Source organism: Parasteatoda tepidariorum, chromosome 2, assembly GCF_043381705.1.
Source record: "Parasteatoda tepidariorum isolate YZ-2023 chromosome 2, CAS_Ptep_4.0, whole genome shotgun sequence".
NCBI classification, from domain to species: domain Eukaryota; kingdom Metazoa; phylum Arthropoda; class Arachnida; order Araneae; family Theridiidae; genus Parasteatoda; species Parasteatoda tepidariorum.
Window position 1 is genome coordinate 62,340,134 of NC_092205.1, and position 24,320 is coordinate 62,364,453.

The window sequence follows — 24,320 nt, forward strand, 5'->3', positions numbered from 1 at the left end:
AATTGAGTTTAAATTAAATATTGTCATGTTTTTAGTGCATGAATCTGAATTGAACAACCTGATAATGCTCACTCTGGTTATTGTTATCTGGTTGCTCACTACGTGCTCTTGCGCGCCGAATCCAATCAATTAAAAATGAAAACTGTTGCCAGAGCGAGAAAAGAAATATCATCGGCTTTATTGATACATACATACATACGTACGTATTAGCGTTTTATATAATATAGAAGACAGATTTACTAAAAGTTACTTTTAGCATGAATTTATCTTTGAATAAACGAATTTAATAATTGCGTTCAAAAAATTTTCAGTTTACTTAAAAATTTATCAAGATATGGCGAAATACGCAAAAATTAAAATTAGCATTAAGGGATCCAAACTTTGGATTGCAAAGTTTAGTCAAAACTACGTGAACCATATTTCCTAGATTGCGACTACACCCTGTATTTTGAACGTCAAAAATCTGAATTCGTCTAAAAAATGGTGTGTTTATTCAGAGAAAGTAAGTTTTTGCGTCTTATTTTAACTTAAAATATCGTCTGCACTAATTAATTAGAATATTTCAGATCACCCCCTTAAACCATTACGATTCTCTACATACACCCTTTTCCATAGTAGTTAGAGCATCCGACTACAGATGCAAAGTTTCTTGGTTCGATCCCAGTCAAAATCCTTCCCATTGGTAACAACGGACAATGAGCTTGCAACTCTCTTACTCCTCGAACAACTCTACACTATTTCGCCTTTTTAAACGATTTACTTCTTTAGGACAAACAAATTACATCTGGATCTCAAAAAACATCTTGAGGCAGAAATCCTGCCGTGAGCTGAGTTGCAATAATATTGAGACCTCGCTCACGACTACAGGGCCTCTCAATCTCGTGAAAGGCAGACAATCAATCGAATAGAATCGAGGCAGACAATCAATCGTTTTCTAGAGAGGGGAATGTGCTGCGGCTCCCCCCCCCCCAAAAAACTCTCCNCCAAAAAAAAACTCTCCAATCAGGTTCTTGCTCGCATCTCTTAATTTTCGCATTCTCTAATTTTTCTCATACAATGTGATAGCCCTTTTTGAACATTCTTACTTCATGTGATTCGTTTCTGCAATCATACTCGACACTCGATTCGCTGTGCATCTTACTTGTAGTTTCTAAACAGTCACACGCACGTCTTGGTCAATCGCATGCAGTGTGAATGATCCCTTAAATATCCTTGATCCCTGGCTCTCTTCTCTTATGTCTCTTGATGATGATCGAATCATAAATCGCATCAGAACAAAAGCCATTTTCACATATTCACATATGCAGTTCACGCCCTTCCGATGACCATTGAGAGACACTATAGATCACCGTCCTCAAAAAACTCACTATTCATGTCCTCCATTTTTCTCGATGGTAAAATGTGGTACAATGAGAATGTCCCAAAAAGTATCTGATGTGGATGCGTGGTGCGGAGTAATGTAGTGCGCAAAGGGAATTTTAGTGCGGAATTACGATTTGCATCAAATTTTTATGAAAAATGATATTTATTGTTTTAATGAATGTTTTGAATCATTATTATGCTCTTACTGAATATATTATACTAAAATATCAAATTAGTTTTAACAAAAGGAGTTTTGAAATCATACTGGCAACGCCAGTTTTTATTTCTAAAGCTGCAGTTTCAAATCTGGCTACAGAAAATCTGCATTAACCATTTCCCTCGTGTTCGCACATCTCATCCCATTAAATTAAAAAAGGTTAGTGTTTTTTAATTGTTTATTAAATAAACGTGATTTATTTATGTTTGCAACTACGATTTTATTGTTTTCGTAATTGTCAGTGAGATATAACACCCATGACTTCATTTTCGAGACTTTCCGGCTATCAAAATATGCAGGTTCATGTGCCGCATTGCTTCACACAAAAATAAGCCGAAATCATAACAAAGTCAAATTATATTTTTTTGCGACAAAAATTATTAATAATATTTATTTATACATTTTTATCGATTTCCGAAACTTTTTTGGCATTTGCTGTTTTCTATTGATTATACTGTAAACAAAGGATGACTTTCTGCCGATATCCTAAGTTAAATGTTGGATCATCGCCGCTCCCATTAATTTATTAATTATTTCTTTTTCAAAATTATTACTTATAATTTTATATAAAGAAGCATGATTAAGATTTAGTTATTAGAAATAAATACGAATTTGATAAGTATTCGAAATTCATATTCATTCCATTTTGCTTTTATGATAATGCACTCGCAGTTCTTACTCAAAGAATGCTTGCATTTTGTGTCATAAGTATGTATTTTGATTACATATTAAGCCATAGAAATTATCAAACCTAACCCTATTTAGACTGAAACTTACTGCCGTCTTCTCTATCAATTATTGAAAGTATTGTACTGTTTAAAGATCTAATGTAATTTTCTATTATCTTGGGCTTTTTTTATTACATTTATTTTGTTATTTGTGTTGCTAATGCTGAATAATATTGGGGTCTTAAGCAAACTTAAATATGAATCATGTATAAGTAATTGATTTCACAAAACTTCCACAAGGTTAGAGAGAAACAAGTAATTTTTACTTAGACAAAAAATACTGCCATATTAAATTCTTTTGCAAAAACTAATTTTCGTAAAAATCCTTTTGGCCTGATAGCATTTTATCAAAAGTGGTTCTTTAAAATATCACTATAACATAACTGCCAACTTTTTATCCCTTCCATTATGATTTTTCCCACTGGTAATAAAATTTCGATTTTAAGCATAAAAATATGATGTATTTGAAAAAGCCTAAGCTGCAAACCATGTTAGTAGCACATATTAATATATATGCTTAATTTTTTTTAAGAACAGTGGTAATCAAAATCATTTAAAAATAAGTTAATAAAAGAAATAATAGTACATATTTACTACCACTTTAAATGTAAAAATAAAATTTTACGCCAAATGCGTAAAAGTTGGCAGGTATGACTATAAATTTGATACAAGTTTTCTCTTAGTTTGCTCCTTACAAAGTGTGTTATGATGTATTAAAGTTTTTAAATAATTGCTCATTAGATTTTAATGCATAATAAGTGTATTTAACATAGGTATAAAACTTTTTCATATATTTCAACCCATAAGTCCATACACACAATTTTATTTGTCTGGTTTGAATTAAAATCACAGACCAATTATTGAAATTTACTAAGGTGTTTTTTTTTTTATAGATATAAATTAATTCATTCTTCATTTGGTATCTAGATAATAAATCATAGCTTTAATTTTAAATTTCATGGGAGTGTTAGTGTTAATCTTGTTAAAAGAACTTTGATTTTTTTTGTCAGCTTTTAATACTTTAGTATCAAAGAGTTTTAACCATTTTAGTAATATTTTTTTTAAATAATATTAAGCATTGTTAATATGTTTTGAATTTAGATGAGTTAATATATAAGGATAATTGATTTATATATATAAAATATAATTCATTAATATAAAATAAGATTTTTTTATATAATTTTTTTAACTATATTTTAACTTCCAACAGAAAAAAAAACATAATTTTAACTGATGCTTAATAATCTCAATATTTCTTTGATGTCAAACAGCAGAACAGTGATTAATATTTTTATTAAATTATCTATTTAATTATTATTGAATATTTCAGTGATAATTTTCTTTTATTCATGTTTATTTTTATTCTTTTTTTAGATGAATGCTGAAAAGTTAAGTAAGCTGCAGGCTCAAGTACGAATTGGTGGAAAGGTAAAATATTTCATTTAATAATTATAAATTGAATCATTATCTTTTATTCCAAGTAGTCATTAAAACTAGAATATATCTATTTTTGAGCAAAATAGAGTAAAAAAATTACTAAATTTTGCTCAATATTTAAACATTGAAACATGGACTAACTGTTTTGAATGCTATTTGTTGATGGCAGATTCAAAAAATATTATTGCTAAATAACAAGGTGCGTAGCATTTTTAAAAAGTGCTTATTTTCATTTTTTAAAAGCCCTTAAGCCTTAAAAATATTTTTGAGTGCATATTTTTTGTTGAATAATTTGGCTAATTATATAATAAGTTATTGTTGTAAATAGTTTACAATGCCCATTTTTTACTATTGTATAAAAATTTAACAAAATGTCAGTCATGTTAGATTGGTTTAAAAATAAATAATAAAAATGATAATCACCTGCGAATGTATTGAGTATTGCCATTTTTATTAATGCAAAGTAAAAGCAGGATAAGCAAGCTGAAACTACTAGATTCGTGAAAAGATGATAATTTAACTAAAATCTGGGCAAAAACTTTCTGGACAATCTGCAGTTATTTTCTTTTTTGTCATTGTGCTACTAAAATAAACTTTCTATTTTGCTGTCGCATTCCGATGAGATCAGCATACTTTACTTTTTTTTCTCTTTTATTTTATTATATTTTTCTATTGTCTGCTTCCAAAAGCTGCTGTTAAATGTATCTATTTCTGATATTACACCATTTTTTTTTATCCCAAAAAAAAAAAAATCTTTCTGCAAGAGTTCTAACATTCTGTAGCAGTGTCATCACGATTTCGTCGTGGTGACTTTAGTTATAGCAATATTTTGAAATATCTTTGTTAATTACGAAAAATATTTATTCTTAATAAAACTGCTTATTTATTATCTGCATTTAGCAGAGGTGCATGACCATTTTCATACTGCAGGCCGTTAAAACTAAGATGTACTGTGTTGGTAGAGGCAACATTAACATTAAGTTGTAATTATAAAGATGAAGAATCCGACTAGATTTTATTATTAAAGTAATGTGAATATTTCTTTCTTTTTTTTTATTTTTCTTTTTTTTAAGGAATATTATAACGGTCAGATATCTGGTATTTAGGAGTAGTATCTTTTTGTTTTTAGCATATACAGTAGGGAACCGATTATCCGGAACGATCGGGACCATCGCTATTCCGGATAACTGATTTTTCCGGTTTTCTGAATCACTACGAAAAGCCGTTTTTTTTATTGTTAAACCCAACTAAAAAAAAAAAAAATTATGATAATAATCTTAAAAAGAGGAAAAAACGATGAAGTAATACACTAATGATTATTTCCAAAGTGATGGTAAGGTAAACATCCTTCAAAAAAGAAAGAAAAATCCTAAAATCTTATGAGGAAAAAAAAATATTTTTTAAAAAAATGGCGGGAAAACTTCTCGAATTTCGTTCCTGTTTTTTGGTTTTCCGGTTTTCTGATTTCCGGATAACGGGTTCTGTACTGTACTTTAATATTTTCTTTTTGTTCATGTTTCCTTTTCTTTTAAATAATTTTTTAATTAGATGTTATTCAAATTAACTTTAAATTTCAAAACTGTCAGGGTTGGGTTTTTGCTGTGAAAAACTGGTTTTTGACATGACATTGGTAAAAACAGTGTTTTTACTGGTAAAAACTGTCAAAAACCTACTGTTTTCTTTCATTTCTGGCATATAGTGGACAATATATTATTTTCACATAAATGCCTTTATAAATGAATGTTGTAAATGGTTGCTATTGATTTTGCAACTATATACATCAGGGGTCTGCTCAGTCCGAATTTGCTACCTTTTAGCGGTACCTTCACAAATTCAACTTTTGGGAAAACGGTAGTTTCACAAAATATTTTTTCTTAAAATTTTATTTTTGTCTCCCTTAAGAAACGATAAATCCATATTATTGTGTTGATTTTTTAATTTTTCAAAAATTTTGTTTAGTATCCTAATAATTTACTGCAAATAGTATGTTTTGATATAAACATGTTGAGAAAATGCAAGAATCTGTTCTTAAATATCTTTTAACAACTTTTTTTTTCTAATTTTATTGCCCAAAAATGAATTAATTTTAAATTATAAGCAGTTAAACTCAAATAAAAATACAGTTTTACCAAAACTATGGGTTTTGACAGGGGTTTTTAACATGAAGGTTAAAACCGTTCATTCTAATACTCGGAAGAAGGCAGTCCTAACAGGCTAACTTTCTTTACTTTTTTGTCTTATTTTAGTCCATATAAATATATTAATATTTAAGCTCATTTTAAGGTCATATCAAAAAACCTTATTAAATAAGCCTGGGATGCTCCAAGTTTAGGTGCTCTATTAATGTGAGTTATTCAAATTATTGAATAGTTTTCTGGTAATTAGTGTAGCTAATCACAAGTGTAATAGATTTGATTTATATTTATTTAGAATTCAATAGTTTTTTCGATTATGCCAAGTATATTTATAAGTAGATCATATTAATGTAACCATTTGTTGTGTTGATCTTTGTAATTAACTAATTCTGTGATTATATTAATTTATTTGTCTGATGTAATTGATGACATTCATAAGGCAGATTATGAGAATAATGAGTACTTGTCTAAACTACAATAGACTCAGTTCAGCAAGAATTACTAACCGAATTAAGCTGAAGGTTTGCTGGCTTTGTGTGCACCACCAGTTCCTTAGAGTTGGATATGAGTATTGCTCGTGGTTAGTTAGGATAGAATGTGCTTTTTTTTTTTATTTATTTTTTTTTTCCTTCCTAATTTTGTTATGTCTAAAAGTAGCTTCGTATTTTTGATTTTGGCTCAATTTTATTACATTAAATATAGATAAAAGAAGATGTTCTACTGTCAATATATTTTCGTTTTTTGTAAATGTTGTATTTCAAACTTTAATAAACAATTCTTTCTATACTTTAAGTAAGAAATGTTTTGTTTATGGTGAGATAGTTTATTTTTATTATGATTCATTCATCCTCTTAATTTATTCAATGATTATAAAGATTTGTCAGATAAAATTGATGACACTCATAAGGCAGATTATGAGAATTTCTGGATTGTTTTGATATGGCTTAAATTTTTTTAATGGCTATTTTTCCTACCTGATTAAAGTACTTATTAGATAATGTACTATGATTAAAAATAACATGCCTGAACTAATTGATGAATTGTATAAGGCAGTATGAGTGCAAAAGGTTGATTATATTCTGATCATTTTATGTTAATAGTATTTATGTACATCAGGCAATAAGGTAAACACTAAAATATATATTCTAATGCGTTAAATGTCACCAGGTAGTTTTTTAATAGTGCTGCATTATGTTATATGAAATTATTAGGGAATAATTTGTAGCTTTTTAGTTCTATGATTATTTTATTGTGTCTGATATAATTGATGACATTCATAAGGCAGATTATGAGAAAATGAATTTATTAAAGCACTTCTAATTTCATTCATGTTCTGGTTTATGATATAGTTTTTATGATTGATTCTTTCATTTATTTATTCTATGATTATATAAATATTTGTCTGATGTTATTGATGACATTCATAAGGCAGATTATGAGATTTTATCAACCAAAAAATTTATTATATTTTGGATAAATTTAGCTTTGTATAGTTCATGTGAAGGTCTTCAAATGGGGAACATTTAAGTTGATTGATTTTTTATAACCATTCTAAGTTTTTTTCTTTTTCTCTTTTGATGCTGCATTAAACAGTATGTGTGCAAGAAATTTGTTTTGATATTAAGTAACATACAATCATGCCAGTTTACTTTCTTTACCTAATTTTTATCTTAAATTTCGTATCCTTTTTTTTTAATCAATATGTTTCTGAATTTTTACGACTCTTGAATAATGTTGTATTAAAACTGAAATTTTGTAAGGGAAAATTAGTGTCCCATTTAAATCTTATGTGATGAAAACATTTTCAAAAATTTAAATTGTTCTCTTTTTATTTTATTTTAATTGTTTTATTCTAACTTACAATTTAACATTCATCAAAATTAAAAATAATTACTGCAATTACATTTATCTACTCCTAAACCTGTTCTGTGATTATCTCACTTTTTCTGGTGTTTAAATATTCTTTACTTAACGTCCGAGGTTGTTTGTCATTTGCTTTAAAAGACTATAATAAAGTCTTAACTTTCATGGAAATATGGAATTTTTTCTTAATCTTATTATACTTTCCCTCTTGTACCATGATTAAGATCATCATGCCTGAAATCTTTGATGAATTGTATAAGGCAGTATGAGTACTGTTTTCACTTTATTTTTTGCTGGGATGTCATAGCTGCCAACTGCTCTGAATTTTTTGGAGTTCCTAATTTTTAACTCAAATCTGAAAATCTGATATTTTTAAAAAATATCTTAATTTTCATAAAATTGCAGTATATTTGCTTTTTAACCAATCTCTTATACTGATCGCCGCAACCACACTTACTGTGTTTATTGTAAGTAATTTTTAGTAGCTTTTTATTAGAAAATACTATTCCAATAGCTATTGCTGATCATTTCACTAAGATGAATCTTTAACAACTATTTTTTTTTTTAAATTTATTGTAGTATTTTAACACTTGCATCAGAAATATTTGTTTATGATGTAGATTATTATTCACCTGTGTTTTATAATTTTGAGAAGAATAATTTTATATTAATAGGTAATTTTTTAAATTATTATACCGGTATTCCTAATTATAAAATATTAATATTTATTTCCCACAAAAGATAGTGTTTCTAGTTTTGTTTTACTAATTTACATACGGTATTTAAATATATGTCTATTAATTTTATTATTTAATAGTTAAATTTTGGTCTTATTCTCGTAATTTTTGCGTATTATTTTGTTACATATAGTGCTCCTAATTTTTGGTTCCTAAGGTTGGCAGCTATGGGATGTTAAAATTTGATAAATCTTATCTTAAAATGAGTATAGTCATGTGATTTAAAATAAACAAAAAAAAATGCTGTAAAATGTAATCAAAATAATCTTTTATGATGTGTGTAGGGTGCTGTAAATAGTGCAAAAATGTGAATAGATGCATAGTAAAAAGATTTATATTAATTAAATTTAAAGTGGTTTTCTTGTTTTTTTTATATANTATGATGTGTGTAGGGTGCTGTAAATAGTGCAAAAATGTGAATAGCTGCATAGTGAAAAGATTTATATTAAATTTAAAGTGGTTTTCTTGTTTTTTTATATATTTACATTTTCTATATAATGCTGGGCACAAGAGGATTTAAAAAAAATAATAATAATTTTTTACTTTATTGTGGTTGTCTATTGTTCAGTACATAAAAAATGTTACATTAAAATTTTCTTCAAAAATAGGTCCTATTGATTAAAAGTCCTGGATTAGCCCCTGGTGTACTAATTGAAATACTGTAATGAAAACATAAGAAAATGAAGTTTTTTTTATTACTAGCAAACTTCATCCTTAATTTGATACCTTTGCTGCACTCTTTATTTAGTCCTAATAGTATAATATGTATCTGTATTTTTCCTTGTCACAGCTTATTATCTTGATTGGGAAAATTGGGTTAGAAATACAATCAGTGTTCTCCCAAGTGTTTTTTTAGAAGGGCGGCCGACCCTTTGATGTGCACTCTGTAAAAATAATCTGTCATCTCTAAAAGCACTGCCTTTTATTCATATTCCATTTATAAATACCAGTATGTAATTATTTAAATTCGCTGTTTATGTAATTACACACTGTTGAAATTATCTGTGTTTATAGGTTTAGTTCTGTTTAATATTATAAATTTTTTGTTAGGAATATTCTCAACTGGTTGAATTTGTATAATTTCTCTTTTTTCGGATGGGGTGTAGAAGTGATTTTAAAAAAAAAAAAATTAATTCACTTCTAAATATTCATTTTCTCATAATTTTCAGTATATATATATATATTTTATTAAAGTTACTTTTTTAAAAAAAAATCTGCATAGTGATTGTCTTTTAGCGTGTCTAATTATTTTTTATAAACTACAAATATCTCCCTTATTTTGATACTTCGGGATAATTACTTTTTGAATTACACATAAAATAGTATAAGAGCGTACTTTAAAAGGTGCAGAAGATCAAATTCAGTTATTACATAATTGGGCTGGCGTTTGTAAAAAAATTAACATAAATTTCTGAGGAAAAGCTCTAAGCAAATGTTTTGAAAGCTGACAAGAATTCTGTGCAGTTCTTAACTTGTGAAATGTGAAACTTAATTCATTAGAAATTTTTTTACTTCAGTGTTCCTTGTAAAAAATTTTAGTATTGGACGTAAATTCTTCGAGTTTCATATAAATTTAAGCTAATGGTAACAAATATATATTTTTCTAATTATAAATAATATTTTTTGATTAAATGGCTATTTATGAATTTAAATTATTTTCTTTTTCCTGTTGCAATAGGTAGATCAATGTTATATGACATTTTCCATCTTCTGAAAGTTAGTTGAAGAATAGCTAATTTTAAATGTGCAGCATATGCTAACAACGATGTATATAGTACTCATATTTAAGCAAGTTTCAGAGAATATATAATTTTTATTTTTTCTAAATAACAATGCACAATTTTTTATGCAATGAAAAAAAATCTATTGAAAATATGTCACTGCATATAATATATAACAATTTTCCTTCTTCTCTCATAGAAAAAATCATAACACATTTGTACAATTTTTACAGTCTATTGTGTTTGAGCAGACAATATTAATTTATATACCTTTTATTTGTATTTAGTAGCATAGCTATTGGGAGACCAGAAGGAACGTTTGTCCTGTTTGTAGTCTTAGATATGCGCCAATTATGAAAAATGAATTCCAGAATAAATTTTTTGCTTTCAGATACCCCCCATAGTTTCATTTGTCAAACATAAACCCGATAACAACTTTTATCCCATTTACCTAAAATTGGGATAAGAAGTGTATTATTATAGGGGAAGGTTTATTTATTTTTTAAATTATTCTTTGCAAATAAGTGAAATAATAGTAATCAGTTAATATTTATCCTTCAATAAAAAACAATAAACATCTAAATGTAATAGAAACTACATACTTTAGTAATGAGTACTATTCGATTTTAAACCAAATCGAATTAATGTTGTTACAGTGACGTATTGTAGAATCTCATTTAATGTAAAGTTCAATTAAATGAGTTCAGTTTTAGAGAAATTTAACTTAAAGCATTTATCTTAAGTCTGACATATCATATTATATATATTAGAGGGTGCAAACGCTGAGTTTGTCCCCTGCGCTGTAGGCCATAACTACACCTTTGTTTGTATTAGCAAGTTTGGCCCTTTACATCTGAATGTACCAATTAGCAAGCATTAGAGCTAACCTAAGTATAGGCATGTGCTTAAGCTCAAAAAAGGTTTTCTGAATATGAGTGTTAGTTGTTTTTCTCAAATACAGAAATAGATAACTGCAGAATATTCTAAAATAATTTTGGTCCAAATACAGAGTTGCCACAGGCGACTATTTTTGACCTGAGGTGACTATTTATCAACTTGTTTTGCCTTTACAAAGTAAAATAATAATTTGCAAGATATTTATTATTTTCAAAACCAAAATAGACTGTGCAAATGAGACTTAGAATTGATAGGTTTTTTACGGAAGTGAGCTCCCTTTCAAAACTCAAAGTGTCCTATTTTATTCCTAGGGAGAACTCAAATACAATAAGTGAGTAGAAATTTACCAAGATCAAATTAAATGCCTTTTTTTAAAAAAAAAAAATTAAAATATTATTGTTAACCCCATGACTTATCATTTCTTGATATGAAAATGATTTGATTGCACTGTAAACAACTCACAACGGAGTCAGGGGTCTGTCCAGACATTATGTGAAAGGTCCGTTTTTGTAAAATTGTGAACAAATTACTTTGAATTTGTGAATATAAAATAAGATACAAGATGATGCTCAACAATGTAAAATTATAATAAAAAATTTAAATTTTAAATAAACAGCGATTGCTGCTACTAAATTAGAGATGCGACATACAAATATTTGGTATTTAGCCTATCCTGCTGAACGCAGACTATTCATTTTGGACGAATAAAGGAAGAAGTGTCGGCTGAAAACAAAACTTGGTTCGTTTACTTATGTCTTTCTCCCCCCTCCCTTCCTGGGAAGGGTTTCTTCAGTCAACAAAACAATAAAGATAAACAAATTTGTGAAGGGTCACTAAAAGATAAATTATTTTGTGAAGGGTCCGTTAACAGACCCAAATTTCTTCTAAACAGACCCCTGGGAATGTTGACGAAGATGCCAACTGCTCTGGACAAGCTAAAATAATTTTTTTAAAAAAGCAGTAAGTAATTACAAACTAAATTTTGCAAATATTTGACTATTTTTGCTTGCTTTTTAAAAAGTATAGCATGCCATGACTACTATAAAGTAGTGAATTATATAAGCCTACAAATTATTTAGAAATAGTGGTGGATAAAAATCTACTAAATTGAATTTAAGCCAAGAATCACAATTGTTAAACTACCACTTTAAAATATTTATTTGCTGTCCAAAGCAAGTTTTCATCCCTGTTGAAGACAACTTAACTAAACTCAGTGGCGCGACAGCCCATAGAGGGCCAAGGCCTACTGTGCCCATCTCAGTTTTCTTGACCTTGGGCTCTGGTGTGCAGGAGCAGATGTTCCGGTCAGGTGGTCAGCCGAACCCGAGCCCCCCGGTGTTTAGTTCCCAAGCATGCTTGGTACTCATTTATCGAATCGCTAACTGCAATGTTTGTCGGCAAATCTTTACAATTGTTGCATTAATTTTTTTTTGTACCAAAACATTAAAAATTAAATAAAAAATCTTGCCATCAAAATAAATTATTTTTTTCAAGGTGATATGTTAAAAAAAAAAAATATTTTATAATACCGACACTTTTCTTGTACACATCCTACACTTTACAAGAAAAAAGAAACAAAATCCTGGAAAAATCAGGGAAATTTGAAATCTGATTTGAGTGGCCACCCTGTTTAAGAAAGCTTTTAAGAAGAAAAAAAATTTAATTGCAAGAGTTAGAAGAAAAAAAATAACAGCAGATAATTTTAATTTTACATGTTACAAGCAAACTTAATTAATAATTTACTGTGATTTTTTTTTTTTTACATGAAATGCCTTAAATTTTCTTATGTATTCAAATTGGAAAAAGTAAGATTGGTAGGTTTTTATGTTAATCTTTAACATCTGTACTTAAACAAGATTTATTAAAATATTTGAAACTGGAAAATGTCTTTATGTGTAAAAGTGATAACTTTATTTTTCTTGGTGAAAGGGCTAGAAAAAAATATGCAATTTATACATTTTTGCGAGTTTCTTATAATAACAGCTTTTTAATTTTAAAAAAAAAAACTGTCTAGCTATCTTTCACACAAAGTTTTTTAATTTTTGATAAGTCCTTAAAATTTTGGACTCCTTGGATTTCTTCTGCTGATCTCTGTATGAACCCTGTTTATCGACCCACTGAAGGGATGAAAAGCTGAGTCAACCTTGTCCGGTCCCCGGATCGGACCTGTGGCATGGCAGCACGAATCGCTACCACTCGGCCACCGGGCGTCGTTGAAGGCGTCTGAGACACGTCAGTTATTGTTCTTGCGTACGGAACAATTGACATGTCAAGGGGTTAATTACACTGCAATTTTTTATTGATCAATCTCAAATCATTGCTGCTTATAAAGAATATATACTAATTTTAAAGAACTAGAGGGTAGTGCTATTATGAAGAAAGAAACTATGTTATTACTTATCTGTTTACAAAATATTTCTGTGATACTTTTTATATAACCTGGCAGTGAAAAGCCCTATAGAGTAAACTGAAACAATGGTTTAACTGTCATATTACATTGTGTTCATTATTAAGGTTAAGTTTTTGTGTGGAAGATCAATGCATTTTGAATAAGGTTTAAATGTTTTTTCTTAAATTTAGACATTTTATTCCAATAAGTTAGAATGTGTTTTTATTGCAGGGCACTGCTCGGAGGAAGAAGAAGGTTGTACACAGGACAGCTACTACAGATGATAAAAAACTACAAAGCTCTTTAAAGAAATTAGCTGTTAATAATATTCCTGGTATTGAAGAAGTAAGTTCACTTTCCATGTTATTAAAAAATATTCTAGATTTTGTCCCTTGTGTAGTCTGTTTATCATATTAACTGTCACTTTCATTCTTTAAAATGATTTTTTAATGAAAAAAAAGTTCGCTTGATAAACATTTCTCTTCTTAAACTTAAATAAATATTGCTTGATTTCAATATTGTACCAATGCTCTTTTTTTTTCCCCGTTGGCAATTCTAAAACTGTAATATCAAGCAACTGTCATAAAAATGAATTGATAAATATAATATGCCTTTCAAATTTGAACGCTATTTCCAATTAGCTATTTGGTTTGTGGATAATGAAATGCTGAAGCGAGTAAAGCTATAAGCTCGGCGGATATGAAACATTAAAATTTATTATTATTTAAACATTATTTTTATGGAAATATTATCTGTGCTGTTTATGATAAGCTATTATTTTGCTTTGTTCTAGGTTAATATGATTAAAGAAGATGGTTCAGTTATTCACTTTAATAATCCTAAAGTTCAAGCATCTTTGGCTGCTAACACATTTGCAATTACTGGTCATGCTGAACCAAAACGTAAGTTGATTTATGCTTGTTGTGGAATGTAAAAGCTGTTTTGGGCAACAAAAAAAATTTGGTTGTTTTCAGGAAGATTGTGCCTCTTTTGTGCATTTCAAAGCTACATTTACCTGGGGCAGACACTAGACTCTGTGTGCAGCGAGCGCAGTGTAATATCCCATTAAAATTCCACATAAGCAGATTGAATGTGCATGCCATACAAATGTACACGTTCAATTTCATATAAGTAACTTACCTGTCTTTTATAGCTGCTGACAGTTTTGTTGCCCATTTTAAAATTAGTAAGATTAAACAGAAATGAGCTGGTGGTTGATTTTTATATTCTGTGTATACAGGGTGTTAAGTTAAACACACAATCTTTCTGTCCCGCTTGGTAATTTGTTGAATAAATTATTCCTACCCAGCATTAAATATCTGATAAAATTGTCCCAAGCTCTGGTACCCAGTATGTCTCTAAAATATGTAAATTTCTCTCACAAAAATTATTTAAGTATTACATAATGAACCGAGCCTCAGTTATAGTAATTATTTTACAGCTTTACTTTCTTTTTTGTTCAGAAATTTTCAGTTTATTTAGAACTCCCTTTTTACTAAAAATTTAATTTTTAATTAATAAAATCTTTTAAACATCAATAATAAATTACTGTTCAAAATTATGAGTTAACATAATAAAAGGCATTTCAAGTTTATTTAATGTTGATCATAAATGGAAAACAATGCATTAGTGTAAAAATTCCCTGTATATATGAAATATTAAGTATATTATTCTATTTATTTATATTTAGTTACTAATTCAGTTACCATGAAGTTTTGTAAAATCTACGGGGTGACTCTTACATAAGCTATTGATTTATTATTTTTTTTTCCCAAATCTCCTGGTCTTTGAAAAATTTCTAGATTTTTTTAGTTTGGTGTGTTGACAAGTCTGAATCTATTAATAATATTCATCTGCTCTAAAAACAATCAGCAACTTCACGGTATAAACATTAAAATTTGATTTATATCATATCAAAACTTTTTTCTCAAGTTTTTAGAATCCAGTTTCATGCTATTTAACTATATTATTTTGGTTGTTATTTCTTAAAGAAATTTCTTTTAATTACATATAGAAATCACAGAAATGCTTCCGGGTATTTTGAACCAACTGGGAGCTGAAAGCCTCACACATTTGAAACGACTGGCCACAATGCAAACATCAACAGGTATTTTGGGTCTGCTGAAAAATTTTGTCTTTATTTTCTGATACTTTGTATGCAAAAATATTTTTGTTCAATCTTTCTCTTAGCAATAATATAACAATAGTTCTTGAGCTAATATGTAAAGAAAGAGCTAACAAAATATTAAAAAGTAAATGTACGAGCTAATAAAATATTATATTAACATTTGATTATCTTAAAATTTTAAATAAAGTCAATTTTATATGAGAAAGTTTTATTGATCTACAATTATACTAGTAGGGGAAAGTTGGACAAAACGGGATACAATTATTGTTTTTATTTACTATGGATTTTTGTTACTGGATTTCAGAGGCTAAGTTCTTCATGCCTGCCAAAAAATTATTACAACCAACACTTCCCAACCATTTTTTTCCTTGTGTTAAAATTATGCTTAATATTGTTTCTCTCAGCTAACTCAAATGTCCGTTAGAGTTATACCAAATCTCTCTTTTAGAGCCAATACATGCTCACACGTTTTTTCTTGTTCAGCATTGAATACTGTCTCTTATCTGTCCAACTTTTTCACTGCGGCCAATCCAGGGGTCAATGTATTTGGACGAGCCTTTTTTACCTTTCTTTCGATATAGTTATAATAGTATAGTAAAAGTATTTGGCCAACAAATAAATCTGTGGATAAAACTGGATATAAAAGGAACTGTCCTGTTTTATCCAACTCATAAGTATCCCGTTTTGTCAGACTCAGACACTTTTCAAAACAAACGTGGCTTCTGACTAGACATAAGAATACTTGTTAATAAATTCTTCATCAAATGTAATACTCACTGGAATTTTAGTTCTATATATATATATATAGGCAGTACAATGTGAAAAACAGCACTCGTAAATGTAGAAAGTGGCAAAAAAAAATGGAGTAAAAAAGTTCCGAGGCCTACAACTTTCTATCAACTAGTGATCTCGACGGTACGCACTGAAAATGATATAATCACAGTCAAATAAAAAGTTTCTGTCGTCGTCCGCTAGATAGCTGCTATAGTCTGGTCCCTAGACGGCCTATCCCGTTTTATCCAACTCTCCCCTACGTGAATGCAAAGTACAGCACAATATTAAAATTTTAACATTTAAATTCTTTGCCAAGAGTAGTACTATTTTTTTTGAATTGCGGGAAATTCGATTCAGTTTTTCTCACTTTATGTAAACTCCAGGCATATTTCAAGACAGTGACTTTGTAGCTTATGATTTTATCGACATTTGTAGAACAGTTGGGACCACTTGTTGCCATCCCTAACAATGATGAATTCTTAAACCATGAAGATTTGGGAGGTGTAATTTGATGAATATTTTTAGAAATTTATATTATTGTGCTTTGTTTTATGTACAAGAGTGCATAAATTCCTAATTTTGATATTATATTAAGAATTGTGACTAGTTAAAAATATAAATGAATCCATTAAAAAGAAAATATGAAAAACTTGCAAAAGTGTAATTGCGTCCTGAGACAAAATATCAACTGTCAGATAGTTCCGTAGAAGATGTTCTACTTAAAATAGTCGTGTGTTGTCTGCTAAAAATTATAAGTGGAAATTCATAATAGGGGCATGTTCTGATTGTTATGTTTCAATGCTTTGTGGAAATGTTTGCTGGATTTAAAAGTCTGAAAAAGAAAGCAAAGAGTTAAGATATCAATAATACAATTAGTTAACAAATCACATATTGAATGTATGCTTTGCTACAAACCTCATTAAATCTACAGTTAAGAATTTAAGCTTTTTAACTAAAGTAAAAATGTATAGTTTTTTTAGATCTGTTACATTTATTTTGTTTTATTCTTTAATACTTAATTGCTAAGCAATTGTATTGGTCATCTTTAGTTTCTAACATTTTGTCCAGTTTTTTTTAGTGCCCTTGAAGAAATATTTTCATTTTGAACAAAATCTCAAATCTGATATAAAGCAGATTTTGTGATACTTCCAAATTATTTATTAATGTTTATTGGTATTTTTAGGGCCTATTTCTGAACAAACAAATAGTGGTATTGATGAAGAAGAAGACGAAGAAGTGCCAGGTTAGCATATAATAATTTATTTTATTCATTTGTGTATTTATCAATTACTCTTATTCAGGGTTCGCCAAGTGGGCCTACTTTGAAAAAACCCGCCTTGGTTTTATTATGTGGGCCCACCTTGAAAAAACCCAAAGTTTTTAATATTTGTAAAGTAAAAGAAACTAATCTATAATTTCATAGTACTATTGAAAATTTTAAGTGGGTTTTTTTCGAAAAGTAATATTTCAATGAAATTAAATCAAATAGAAATTTAAATAATCCATTTTTCAAATTTAGTTGCATGCTTTATATATATTAATAAACCGGTTATTATTAATTCATATGTTTAAAAAAATTGGAAAGAAACAATTTTTTTTTTTTTACTAAATGTTACATTAACAAATTTAAACAGTTTTATTTTCTGGCTTTAAAAAAAATAAGCTAAAACTTTTTGTAAGAGAACTTTTTAAAATTATTTATCTATAAATTAAATAATTTTCCTATGGTTCATAATTTGAAGGGAAAAAAATGGGACAGGTAACTGATACTCTTTATAATTATATGAAATTTCAATTTCTATTAATCTTATTATAAAAATATGGAAGACCATAAAATATTTATTTCGGTTTTTTATTAAAGTCAGATGAATTGAGCGGATTATTTGGCTCATTCCGGAGTCACACAAAAAATATAAAGAGAAACATTTTCAAGATTAAAAATATTTGACTCATGAAGTGGTAACACTACCAAATTTTTCGAAGCAACATTCGTTATTCGATTGCAGTGTATGTAATATCAGCAGCATGGTCAAAGGTAAATCGTCTACGTTATCACGATCTTGGAGAAAGATCATACCGCTTGATGAACAATCCTCTTCAGATGTTCAAGAAAAATATGATAGCAGTATTCTCGAACAAGCAAAAGAAATCTGTTTCGAAATTCTTGATGAAGAAAATTTAAAATATTGGTTTCAAAGTGATGCATGTGAGCCTAGCTTCCAGTATTTGACTGATGAAGACATGTTATGTTGTTAAATCAAATAGTGATGATAGTGACTGATGCAGAAGATGTAGTAAATGAATGAAATACAATTTCTCATTCTGCTCCTCTGTGGAAACTTTATTAGATTATACGGGAGGATTTGATTTCATTGACATTACTGCGGTTTGTAAAATATGTATCGATATATGGCGAAGAGGCATTGCACATTATTTAATAAGGAAAATTCCTAGTTTGATGTTATGCATGCAAATGTCAGTAATTTTTATATTTTTTGTACTGATATTGAATTTTTCTTTAATAAAAGGAGTATTCGGATCATCCGTGTTTTTCTATTGTCCGTGCGACCTGTCCCGGTGATTAACCCGGATAATCGGGAGTGCACTGTATTTGTTGGCACTTTAACTGATCTTCNTTTTCTGTAGTATGGATTGCAGGGTTGTTACGGGAATTCCTTGCAATTGAGCGAATGCTACTTTTGTTCCATGAAATTCATTAAACTGCTTAACAATTTCGGCTTTCTCAGCAACAGAAAAGTTTTTGCGTTTTTTGCTCACCATTTTCGTACGAAAGGGTTTGAAATGCGACCACCTTGTGCTAAACAACAACAGAGTCTGAAAAGCTGTAGAAACGTAAAGATCCCCTTTGCTTTCCAAGGAAGAAAATAAGTCACTACATCTGATTGGTAACTGGAGTGTCTCTTCTCCTATCTGTCTCATTCCTGCACCAATGAAATGTGTTGTTTCTGTACTTAGTTTCTTCGCCCGCTGCCTTGTCCGAGACAGGCAGCAGGTGTTCAACAAAGGAAGGGGTAGAGAGGACTAAAGTTCTAGAAAACAGTAGTCTGTGGAATGCGTTTCTGCTTTCATAGATTTACTTGCAACAACGTGGATGAGCTTTAAAAAAGCAAACATAGAAAAAATATTGCTTATTAAAACATTTTTTTATTTTTATTTCTACAAAAAACGTAAAATGCGGGAAATTCCGTAAACTAAAAACTTACAATCCGGGTAAAATTAACATTGGAGGTATACGGAAAAACTGGGTCCTGATGAACAAAACGTAAAATGCGGGAAAACGTAAATTCGGGGGACGTAAAATCGAGGTTTCACTGTATAATAGTATAATTTCATAGTACTAATATTTCAATGAAATTAAATCAAATAGAAATTTAAATAATCCATTTTTCAAATTTAATTGCATGCTTTATATATATATATATTAATAAACCGGTTATTATTAATTCATATGTTTAAAAAAATTGAAAAGAAACATTTTTTTTTTTTTTTTTTACTAAATGTTACATTAACAAATTTAAACAGTTTTATTTTCTGGCTTTAAAAAAAATAAGCTAAAACTTTTTGTAAGAGAACTTTTTAAATTATTTATCTAAAAATTAAATAATTTTCCTATGGTTCATAATTTGAAGGGAAAAAAAATGAGACAGGTAACTGATACTCTTTATAATTATATGAAATTTCAATTTCTATTAATCTTATTTTAAAAATATGGAAGACCATAAAATATTTATTTCGGTTTTTTATTAAAGTCGGATGAAATTTTAGATTTTACCGATTATATATACAGTACACTCTCGATTATCCGTGAGCGGATTATTTGGCTCATTCCGGGGGTCACACAAAAAATATAAAGAGAAACATTTTGAAGATTAAAATTATTTGACTCATGAAGTGGTAACACTACCAAATTTTTGGAAGCAACATTCGTTATTGGATTGCAGTATATGGAACATCAGCAGAATGGTCAAAGGTAAAATCGTCTACGTTATCACGATCTTGGAGAAAGATCATACCGCTTGATGAACAATCCTCTTCAGATGTTCAAGAAAAATATGATAACAGTATTCTCGAACAAGTAAAAGAAATCTAATGTTTCGAAATTCTTGATGAAGAAAATTTAGAATATTGGTTTCAAAGTGATGCATGTGAGCCTGGCTTCCAGTATTTGACTGATGAAGACATCAATATGTTGTTAAATCAAATAGTGACTGATGCAGAAGATGTAGTAAATGAATGAAATACAATTTCTCATTCTGCTGCTCTGTGGAAACTTTATTAGATTATACGGGAGGATTTGATTTCAGTGACATTACTGCGGTTTGTAAAATATGTGTATCGATATATGACGAAGAGGCATTACACATTATTTAATAAGGAAAATTCCTAGTTTGATGTTATGCTTGCAAATGTCAGTAATTTTTATATTTTTTGTACTGATATTGAATTTTTCTTTAATAAAAGGAGTTTTCGGATCATCCGTGTTTTTCTATAGTCCGTGCGACCTGTCCCGGTGATTAATCCGGATAATCGAAAGTGCACTGTATTCACTAATTTTATAATAAGTGATATATATGTTTAATAACTATGGTAAATGAATGTGTGTGAAAACAAAAAAATTTATAAAATTGTGCTATGTTATGTATTTAACAATAAAGGGGATTCAAATATGTATTATTGATAATGCATTATTTAAAGTTAATGTAAAATACATATAACAAAAGTAAAACTTCATTTATGAGCACTCAATGAAAAAAAAAAACAATTTTCCTCATTTTTTCAATAAAACCCAGGCGGGTTTGTTTTTTTTTAAATATACCTGGGTTTTTTTCAAACCCTGTTATTTGATCTGAACTTGATAGTTATGTTCATCTGATATATTTCCAACATATTTATATCCTTATCTATTTATTTTTCAATGGGTAATGTAAAAATTATCTGTTGAATAGCGCAAAAATAGTTTTTTAAAAAAAAAATTTTAAGACAACTGTTATGAGGTGATTTACTATACTCAGTTGTTTTTAAATGCATATTATTTTCTTTCCCTTATTATTCTATTTCTTGAGAAAATGTTAGTTTTACTGAAATGAATATAGTGAACAATGCCTTTATTGAATTTTAAGCTCAACTTGTGAAGTGCAGAAAGAACTGAGTTCAGACAAACCTATTAGAGTAAGCCATGAAGTTCCATCCAAATGCGAAATACTTTGAATCCAAATACTAAAAAGAAATTTATTTTTTTTAATTATTCAATTGAAAAAAATTTGTGAGAATAGAAATTTGAATTCCACAATGGAGAAGTTCTCTTCCAATATTTGATATTTTGAAGAGAAAAAAGTTTTCAGCAATTAAAACTTCATTGCTTACTCTAGGTTTGCCTGAACTCGCTTTTTATAAATTTTAAATTCGTAATGGATGTGAAAGAGAATTTATGCGGTGTTGCTCCTGTGGTATGCAGGGGTCACATTCCCCCTAAAATTCATAAAATTCCTAAAACTATGCAAACCCTAAAAATCTGATAAAATTTTGTTGGTGTTCCTAAAAAATTAGAGTTATAGGCTAAATATAAATAAAAAAGCAATAATCTAAAATATAAGAATTTAACTACATTAATTAAAACTGTTTTAATTTTGCCACATGGGAATTCTGATCCTGAGAAGGTTTTTCGATAAATAAAGCAATGCTTAATGTTAGTCACCATGAGAATACTATTATGTCTCTTAGACTAAACAAAGATACCATTTGAAATTATGGAGGAGTGTTGAAGATCACCACAACACTATTGAGGGCAGTAAAAGAATCTCACAAATCATATCAAGAATATGTTAGAAAAATGATCATGATTAATTTGTTTTTCTCTAACTTCTAATATAAATTGCTGATTTGAAATCTAATATTATCACACAATAGTTTTTCTTAATAGAGTAAGGTAAAGGGTAATAATAAAGTTTTGATTTAGAAGGTAAAAATTAAATAAAATTCCAAGTTGGCGTTGATTTATTTTTTCTCTTGATTTATTCTCACTTTTGCCTGTTCCTGAATTATGCACTTAATTTCTGATAGGTAATATGTAAAGTTGAAATTTCATTTTTACACTTTAGAGATTTCATTCTTGACTTAATAAATTTCAGAGCTTTATTTTATGGCTTGCAGTTATATATGATATGTGTGGATGAAATGTAATCATCTTCTGTTATTTAATAAACTACCGTGTGATCTGTTTTTAACCTAGCAAAATCATATATTACCCCTAAAACCCTGGGTATGGCGTCTTCTCAAGTTTTGTAAAATACAATTAATACGTATACAACTCCTGTTTAAACTTTTATAGTTTAATTTATTCAATAGCCTATTTGTTATAAATATAGCACTATAAAAGAACATAGTTCATAATTTCTATGGAGTTCCTACCATTTATAAAACATTCTAGGCATATCAGTATATGATGGTATTTCTTAACAAATATTGTTAATATGATATCCAGTAGTTTTTCTATTGATATTCTTACTAACTTTAGGGTTATCATGCTTTTTAGATTTTATTACTTTTTTTTCTGCCAATATTATTTGGATGAATTTTAAAAATGCTTATCATTTAGATGTTTTCTAATCATCTGCACTGTTTACTTTTAGACTTAGTCGAAAATTTCGATGAACCGTCTAAAGCTGAAGGCGTGTAAATTTGCGAGTATAGCCGCGATGAAGGAAAAATGTCCTGTATTAACAACTCTGTAATTTTATTGATATATGGTAATGATACCATGACTTCGTTTTCAAAATTTGTGTATTGAACTGTGCGTAGTAAAAACATGTTTGTATGAATTTTTGTCTTGTTATTGTTGTATTTCTACTATGTCCAACTAAGCTGCTCTAAAGTCAATATGAATGCGAGGACTGGAGATATCAACAAAATATGTTGAAAATTAATAAAAATGTTTTTGCTTTATTATGCTGTATTTTTTATACATAAAAATTGGCAGTTAATATGCAGTTCATAGTTTCAAATTAGATTGTTAATTGCTATTAATTAATAAAACTAAATTCAGCGGCGCAACAGCCCATCTCAGTTTTCTGGGGTGCAGGAGCAGGTATTCCGGTTGGCCGTATGCGGAACCCCCAGTGTTTAGTTCCCAAGCATGCTTGGTACTCATTTATCGACCCACTGAAGAGATGAAAGGCTTAGTCAACCTTTGCCCGACCCGGGGATCGAACCAGGGACCTGTGGTTGACAGCGCGGAGCGCTACAACTCAGCCACCAGGCGACTAATAATTAATAATTGTCCAGAATTAGCAGTTCATAGTTTCAAATTGGATTGTTAATTACTAATGATTAAATTTCTCTAAATATCCTTAATTTTTAGTAAACTCTCTAGTGTTCCTGATTTCCATGGAGACTTCTTAATTTTTAGGTTAAATGTCAGTTATATGTTCCTAATACTGAGATATGCAAAGCTGTAAAGATACTTTTGTTTTACACTTTAATCATAATAGTAAAATAAGTTACAAGATAATGCTGTTAGTGTATACAGTCAAAATGTCCCAGTAGTTGAGAAATCTGGATCACTTGATCTTTTGGCTTTTTATTTTATCATATAACAGTGTTTTCATCATAGAAAAAAAATGGGTGAGAATTTCTCACCCTTTCTCAAAAACAGGGTGAGATTTCTAAAAACTAAAAAAACACAAACTCTTGGGGAAAAAAATCATTTCTTTAATTATAATACATTTTTAACGTCTTCTATTTTTTAAAGCATTGAATATTTTTGGTGCATCATCATAGAAGATTTTGCCTTTACAAGGTATTTGTCCATCTTACACAAGTGCATAAAAAATTTGAACGTCTTACATGAAGAAACCTTACCTACGGTAAACACGTGGTTGCAGAGAAATGTGTTCTGAAAGGGGTTCCGTGGTT

The 24,320-nt window shown here is 28.9% G+C and overlaps 1 protein-coding gene across 2 annotated transcripts; it reads left to right on the top strand.

Annotated features, from left to right (window-relative positions):
• Positions 1–1,276: 1,276 nt before the first annotated feature.
• Positions 1,277–23,351, top strand: LOC107442167 (bicaudal). 2 transcript variants are annotated; one of them, XM_016055655.4, is made up of 7 exons: positions 1,277–1,738; positions 3,682–3,735; positions 13,718–13,831; positions 14,280–14,388; positions 15,501–15,602; positions 17,572–17,631; positions 23,039–23,351. In XM_016055655.4, the coding sequence occupies exons 2-7, from the start codon at positions 3,682–3,684 to the stop codon at positions 23,083–23,085; spliced, it is 486 nt and encodes a 161-aa protein (XP_015911141.1). In that variant the 5' UTR covers positions 1,277–1,738; the 3' UTR covers positions 23,086–23,351. The 2 variants fall into 2 exon arrangements, with proteins under 2 accessions (XP_015911141.1, XP_015911142.1); XM_016055656.4 differs by having other exon boundaries at positions 1,423–1,738; positions 15,501–15,593.
• Positions 23,352–24,320: the final 969 nt, after the last annotated feature.